Source organism: Halyomorpha halys, unplaced genomic scaffold (assembly GCF_000696795.3).
Source record: "Halyomorpha halys isolate HHAL.00 unplaced genomic scaffold, Hhal_1.1 Scaffold3.1, whole genome shotgun sequence".
In the NCBI taxonomy this organism is placed as follows: domain Eukaryota; kingdom Metazoa; phylum Arthropoda; class Insecta; order Hemiptera; family Pentatomidae; genus Halyomorpha; species Halyomorpha halys.
In genome coordinates, this window is record NW_027115249.1 from 853,562 (window position 1) to 861,746 (window position 8,185).

Here is an 8,185-nt window from a genome sequence, read left to right on the forward strand (position 1 = left end):
ATATATTACATCAAATCACATTTACCCTTCATCGTAAACCTACCGACTGCCCTGTAATAAGGCCAATCTAGACATACGGAGTTGAGCTTTGGGGTTCCACTAAACCTTCGAATTCCCCTAGTATATCCCATAGTATCTAATCCAAAATCCTCAATGTTCCTAACTTTGTCACAAATAAAATCATACATAAAGACCTTAATGTTCCCTATGTAACCGATCTAGCTCGAACCAGATATCACTCCTTCCATTATAAACTCCCTAACCACCCAAACCCACTAGTTTCTAACCTTGCTTCTTCTTCCATTCTTGTCAATCCTCTGAGGCGCCTGAAAAGAAGATGACCAGGAGACCTGCTAATGTAAAAACGTCATTATAGTGCTACCAATGGGTATTTGCTCTACACGCCTGTATCACTCTATTATAACTGAGATCAAATTTATTGAATGTATTGTTACTTACAGTTGTAAATTTCAAAAAAGGTATTTAAAAAAAATTGATATATTTGTAATATCTTTAGTAATATAATACTAAAAACTAACAAACTTAAAACCATAAGATATACAGGTTCAGAACTTCACATAGTTTGCAACAACTGCCATCAATAACCTATTTTACCCAAGTTTCTTTTCGTTTTCGATTCACCAAAACATATAAAAATCTACCCAAATCATTTAATAAAATTTCAAAAAGGTTCTTTTTTGAAGAACTGTGTAGTTTAAATTTCAACTATAAAAATCTAGTACTTAAAATAAAAACTCACCTCATGTATAGAATAAGTAATATTTTATAATGTAGTACTTACTGTAAACAGACAGACAGAGGGAAGAGAGATTGGAAGACACTGATCACTTCACTGCACAAGAGCTACTGTCGAGAGACGGCTGACAGAGGTTGAAGACTATCTCCCACTATCCCACTATTCCCTCTCTACCTTCAGGACTAAGGTGTCTATATATACAACTGTACTTCATATCGTATAATTTACAATATTCCAACATGTTATAGTTTTATGGACATGATATAATATTCAACTAAATATATCACAAAAGTTACCAGTAACTGAGACAACTCATTCAAATATTTACATATGACAAAATAATCATAGCTTTATAATTTTTGAACATTTTAGTTTTTTCGTTTTGTATTTTATATAACATTAGATACTTAACACCAAACGTTTTTGGTAAAATTTGATTCTCGATACTCTAATTATAATATTAATTGAATGCAAACTCTAATAATGAAGAAGGCTCAACTCGGCTTGAAAATATATGAGTCGAAAACCTGTGATTTGAAATATTATTTTTTTGTTTTTGTATTTTGGTGTTAAATATTCCTTACAATATTACGAATTTTGTATAACAGTCAATTTGACAGCAAGTACCTATTCATGATATTGATAATTTGCATGCTCAAATATTCTTTCTCACATTTCACAATATTTTCTTCAAAGACAACTGGATTACTTCTCTTTCTAAACATATATATAGATATATATATTTTTTAGTTAATATCTTCATTTATAAACTCCTTATAATATGTTATAAAATTAGGCATTTATATAATATTAACGAATGTATGCTATAAGGCCTCTTAATACATATGTGTATATAGAAAATGTCTATTAATCGATAATTGGAGTGAATCGAACATTGACATGCACAACACTCGTCAAATATGTTATTTAATGTGTTTTATGATTTAGACCTTTATATATCTACTTAACATAATATCAACATGTTATTTTTCATAAAATTTATGAGGCTATAGTTCGTGTATATAACTGATATATATACACATATCAACAATGTTATTACATGAATGTGTTATATATCTATGTAACAAACTAGCACCACTACTCATCAACATAACAAAAATTCCATATAAAATACATTACACCATTTTTACAACTCTGTTCGAATAGGACACTAGAGTATGTGACAGATGAAAATCGAGACCAAAATTCGGGCAGAGTTTGATCCGGCAATGTGGTTGAGGTGTACACACAACACAAAATCTGGTCCCCAAAGGATTTGACTAGCAAAAAAAGAATAATTAAAAAAAAAAGAAGAAGATGAAATTTATATTTACAAAAAAATAGAAACTAACAAAAATATTAAAACTAAATTAAATAAAATCACGTAACTGTGGTTTCAAAGATGCAAATTTTGGTGAGTGTGGTAAGCCACAGTGAGGCCGCTGAGTGTGTAAAAGCGAGTGTTAAATAAAACTGAGAGAGATAAGCTTGAAAGTAACACAAAGCTGATAAAGTAATAATGGCGGCTACTTAACTCAACTTACTCAGTCAAGTCAAGTCCTTCACCTGTCTCGGTAATCTGAAACAATTTCTAAAGTTAGAGAATATTCTATAACCAGCCAGTGGCAATGTTATGCCCGGACACAGGCTGTATTCCAGGCGGCAGACTTGGCATGATCATGCCGTTTCTGTCTTTGAAATCGTCTGCCGGTTTGGTGTCCGTTCTAACTTCACTCCTACCTTGGACTGGAACGCTGGAAGCTCTCTTGAGTACTTTCTTCTCGCATTTCTCCTCGATGTCCACGCTGGAACTCTCGTTGGGATGATACCTCGACTTCTGGAACTTCTCCCTCTTCTTCTTCAGCATAGAGAGCGCCTTCCCTTCGACGGCACTGGCGTTGGAGTCGGTGTCCGTCTGGTTCTCCGAGTTAGGACTCCTCTGCTCGCAGACCGAGTCTTCCGATCTGCTTTGGGAAATGAACTTGCTCACTTTGCCGGTCTTTGCCACTTCGATGAGGCTGTCCCAACGCCGCTTCTTGTTGGCGCTGAACATGAGCTTGGACAGGTTGTCTCGGTACTTGCGGCGAATGCTTAAACCTGGCCCCCCACCTATAATGATGAAAGAGAATCAGTTAATGTCCCACAAATCGGCCAGCGAAAGCTCTACATCAAAGCTCTTACTTAGCCTCGCCGACCCGGGGTTAGACAAGTTATCGTTGGAAGAACTTTTCTGGAGGGAGCCTTGGTGCTCCAGGACAGGGGCGACGCTGGAAGAGTTGGAGGAACTCGGAGGAGGTGCGATGTTGAATCCTTTCATCAGTCTCCTCTCCTTCTGCCGGTTCTTCTTACCGCCGGCGCCTGCAACAATTTTATCAATTCGTGATTCCAAACAAGTGATATTTAAAAAAAGATTCTTTTGACTCAATCGACAATTAGACTGAACGTAATAATATAATAATGATATTGTTTATGCATCAAACAGAGGGAGGAGTATAATGGAAAGGGTAAGCTGCCAGGATAAGTGAAGCCAAAAAGGAGCGAAGAAGAGCCGTAAGAGCGAATCGGCGCCTGCATTCTATTTCAGTATAGATCACTTTTTCCGGTGATATTTTTGATTACTTTAATGAAAACTATGTATAATTACTAGTCAAAACTAATGAGTCTGCCAAGTATAGGTAGGGGAAATAAAAAATGGCGGCTGTTTCAAAGCCAAAAAAAATTAATTTTTCATTTAGAGCTCAAAATCATTAAAACTACCTACATAACTAGAAAACCTGAGAGGACTTCATTTACAGTAGAGTAAATTTGCTAAAATATGAGCCCTAATAGTGTTATTTACGTTAAATAGTTCCCGAGATATAGCTTTTTAAAAAACAATATTTCATAAAAAAATGCTTTGAAAAATTAGAAGTTAGTGATTATGAGAGACAGTTGACCGTGGATGACTTCTTCGAGGAGAAGATGGTTGGGGGTGCGGTCAAAATAAAAAACAAATAATTTGATGTAACTTATTTAATCGTGCCAAAGTTTTGGCTAGAGTTTCTAGCCTTCATCAGGGTAAAGAACAGAACAATTATATAGGTAATTGAATAAGAGGTTAAACTATGTATACATTTTATTTTCCGCTTCTCTCATCACTTTATATTATTAATTTCATTCTGTAAAATTATTTACTTTATGTCATTCTGTTTATATTTTATTTTTTATTTTCTTTATTCATTGGTTGTTATCTTGTTCTGTTCTTAGCCCTGAAAGCCTATAAATTATAGCCGAAACGTTGGCATAATTAAATAAATGACATCTTATTTGTGTTATATTTTGACGGCGCTTTTTATTTTGGGAAGTTTATCATGGAAGGAATGGTATCTGGTTCTGGCCAAATCAGCAACATATGGGACATTTGAGTTCATGATGGATGACTTGATTTCTGACAAAGTAAGGAGCATTAAGGATTTTGAACTGTAAGGATTGGATTCGAGAGGAATTTGATGGTTTAGTGGAGCCCCATAGCTCAACACCGTATGTCCAGATAGGCCTTATTACAGTCATGTAGATCAGTCTTTTGTAATGGATTGGAAGTTTGGACCGTTTGTCTAGTAAATGTTGCAATAGTCGGAATCGATAAGCAGTTTCCTGTCTTTTCAGTCTTGTATGAGGATTCCATGTCAGCCGACATTTTTTATTATATGTTGTTTTTAAAAAAGCTGTATTTCGGGAACTATAGTACGTAAAAATCTCTTCTAGGTCTCATATTCTAGTAAATTTACTCTATTTCAATTGATGTCCTCTTATATTTTCAAGTATTATTGATAGAGCTCCTAATGGAAATTATTTTTTAACGTTTTGAAAAACAACAAATTTTACATTTGTTGATTCGTTAATTTATTTAACTAAGTTTCGGCACTGTACAAGCTACCACATTTTTTTAGTTTTAGGAACACCATCACAAGTTAAGCTACGATTTCTTAAATCTCGGGTAAAATCAATAATTATTGGTTGAACCAGTAAAATTAACCTTCAAATCTTGCGGTAAACTTTACCGTCCTATGATAGCCGGTTATAATGAAATTTAGAGTAAATCGAGGTTTAAGTAGGTAACCATACAAGGTACCTTCCGTAGTACCAGTCGAATCTGTTATCTAGGGAATGTGTATTGTATTATTCCGTTTCTTTCCAAATTCAATAAAATTAATTTGATAGAGATAGATGCTTTGATAGATGTCGAATACTCAAAAGAATTAGTTGTTTAGACTATAATGAAATGAAATTAAGCGGTTTCTAATCAATTTTAAATTTAATTGGACCCTCAATTTCTGCGTAGTTTCGCAGTTATCTCAGCTTCAGGTAACCTTGGTAACCTGGTTAACAAAACTGTAGGCCAGAAACAGGTCGCTAATTTGCCAGAGTTTTACTAAACTCTAGGGCAAATTTAAGTTATACTAATCTTAGTTTAATCAATGATGGTGCAAACGGCCCTTAAGCTCTCAGATAACAAAACCAAAACTATAATCAGTGCCTAACTGTGAGATAGATAGCAAAAATATCTATCGATCAGTTATCCTATAATATAATATTGAAAAAATTATGAAACTATTCATAATTAAAAAAAAAAAAAATTAAACCCAAGAAGGGTCAGGAGTACTTTGCAAGGAAGTACTGTGACTAGACCAACGGTTGTGCAAGGAGGTGATTTGGTCAGAACCACGATTTTTACCCAATTAAGGATACTCACTTTATGAGGCAGGGTGGACCCCGTAGGGCTCCCGAACCTACAGGGCTGACTCGACGAGTACAGGTAACGGATAATGATTATCTGCCACAGCCGGATTTGAACCCGGTTCCTGGAGTTAGTAGTCCATTGCCTTACCAGTGAGCTACTCACTCCTACCACTATCAATAATTAACTAATAATTCTTGATGATTTCACAATTTTTTCGATACTGAAGCATAGAACCTCTTTTTCATCAAGATATCGCTTGGTAACTTTGACCTTTAAACCGACGGACGATATGTGAGAATTAAAGCACGTGTTGGTTTTATCATCCGTACGTGTCACATGTGGTAGGGTGCCATAACGTTTTACTGCCCCTCCGTTTTATCCAATACAATTCGTGGATAGCTACTGTTAATGATGCGTGGTCAGCAGAGCAACGCAGTCTCGTGGCCTGTTAATGATTTAAAGCCTGACGGGATGAAGCTATAATTAATCTCTGATCAAAAAATGATCACACAGCTTTTTTAAATTTTTAGAAACTGTTAATTACTAAAATTAAAAATTAATTTGGCTAGCTTTGGTATATAAAAACTCATTCATTATTTATAAAATATTAAATTTTATTAATACTTTAAAATTCCTCAAAGACCTAAATGTTCCTTATGTAACCGATCTAGCCCGAACCAGATATCATTCCTTCCATTATAAACTCCCTAACCACCCAAACCCGCTAGTTTCTAACCTAGCTTCCTCTTCCATTCCTGGCAATCCTCCGAGGCGCCTTAAAAGAAGATGGCCTCGTGACCTTATATTGTACAATATTTTTAGAATTCTACTACTGGGTAGTTTCTCTACATGCTTTATCATATCATTATGATCTTACTTCAAATTTGCTTGTTGTATTTTGTATACAGTTGTAAATGTCAGTAAATAAATAAAAAAAAAAAATTTAAATTACTATATAATACTCAATGGAACAGTTGGTCAATTAACAGTATTTTCAAAGTATTGAACGTCTTAACCTTCATGGATTGATGATCCGAGGAATGATGAAACGAATTGCTGCTTAAACTTAAACTCCATAATTTTCTATTAACTTTAAAAAAAATAATTAAACCATTATTCCGATCCCAGTATTACATGAGCCCAAGAGGAGAAAAAAGGCAGTTATCTCACCCCAATTTTTGATTACTTTAATGAAAATTAGGTGTAATTAATACTGAAAATTGATGAGTCTGCCAAGTATAGGTTGGAGGAATAAAAAATGGCGGCTGTTTCAAAACCTTAAAAAAGCCTTAAATTTCATTCGGAACTCTATATCTTAAAAACTACCAACAACACTAGGAAATCTAAAAAAACATTATTTAAAGGAGAGTAAATTTGCTGAAATATGAGCCATAATAGAGCTATTTACGTTTAATAGTCCTCGAGATATAGCCTTTAAAAAGCAACATTTCATAAAAATGTACTGAAATATTAGTAGTTAGTGGATCTATTTTGGGAAATCTATATCTCAATAACCATTAGACGTACAGACGTCTATTAGCACCCAAATTAAAGCTAGTTTAATCAGCTTTAAAGTATTTTATGATGTTTATTTTCGTAGGAGTAATAGTTTACATTAAAGTTGCTAAAATAAATTGATTTATAATTGTTCGGTCAAATTTTCATTTGCCAAATTCATATTCATATGTGTATGTCATACAAACTACTACCCCTACGAAGATAAGTGTCATAAACTACTTTATAGTAAGTTAAATTTCCTTTATTTTGAATGTTGGCAGACATATGTGGGTCTTATGGATCTAGATATATATTTTTTCAAAAATTCAAAATTTTATACGAACAGCTTGAAATTAACATTTTGTGAGTTTATTTTGTAAAATATCATAAAAACTACTACTCCTACAAAGATAAACATGATTAACTATTTTGTAGTAAATTTAACTAGCTTTGATTTGAGCGCTGGCAGACATCAATCATATCAATCATAATACCTATTCCCAATGAGTCAACCCGCTTCCTATATTTGAAATTTTGGTTAAATATTTATTTTTGGAAAATAAAATGGGGATTAATTTGGCCTATGTGCTGCTGCAGTGATAGTATAGGCGTGATAGTCATTAGAGATTTACTGTCATAGGTACGTAGTTATCCCTACTTTTACATTTACTATCGTAGCACTCTAATGTCTAGCGTGATAAATGCCAATATTTGTCTCGGTAGTAAGGTTATAATTTTTTATAAATTTATTTATTAATATTCACAACTGTATTTACATAAAAAAACATCTAGTAAATGTTATGATAGATTATAATAATATGATATATTATAGCACTCTAATAACATTTCTACATCGGAGGTTTTTCATGAATTGAAGACGCAAGGTTAAAGAACACTGGGGACTGGTTTGGGCTAGATTGGTTATATATAGAACGTTGATGTCTTTATGGATGATATTTGTGACAAAGTAAGGAGCATTGAGGATTTTACGAAGGATTTTGGATTGTAAGGATTGGACACGAGATGGTTTAGTAATTTTTATTCTTAGCTCCTTATGTCTAGATAGGCCTTATGATAGTCTTCTAGATCAGCCCTTTTGAAATGGATTGGAAGTTTAGACCGTTTGTCTAGTAAGTGCTGTAATAGTCGGACCTGCAGTTTCCAGTCATGTCATAAAATAGGATTAAAACCACACACATATATATATATAT

The 8,185-nt window shown here is 33.8% G+C and overlaps 2 protein-coding genes across 8 annotated transcripts in view; both read right to left on the reverse strand.

Moving 5' to 3' along the window:
* LOC106683422 (proton channel OtopLc) overlaps positions 1–923 on the reverse strand; it is a 68,736-nt gene extending 67,813 nt beyond the window's left edge. The window contains exon 1 of the mRNA XM_067052334.1: positions 803–923. The gene's annotated coding sequence lies outside the window, so the exon portion shown is untranslated. The remainder of the gene's footprint in view (positions 1–802) is intronic.
* Positions 924–969: 46 nt separating this feature from the next.
* The window catches only part of Trpgamma (Transient receptor potential cation channel gamma), a 980,713-nt gene continuing 973,497 nt past the window's right edge, over positions 970–8,185 (reverse strand). For 6 of the 7 annotated variants that reach the window (XM_067052323.1, XM_067052322.1, XM_014426027.3 and 3 more), the window contains 2 exons: positions 2,939–3,115; positions 970–2,866 (listed from right to left, as the gene is read on the reverse strand). In XM_067052323.1, the coding sequence (XP_066908424.1) occupies positions 2,367–2,866; positions 2,939–3,115 (677 nt within the window). In that variant the 3' untranslated portion in view covers positions 970–2,366. The remainder of the gene's footprint in view (positions 2,867–2,938; positions 3,116–8,185) is intronic. The other variant, XM_067052321.1, reaches the window with a different exon arrangement.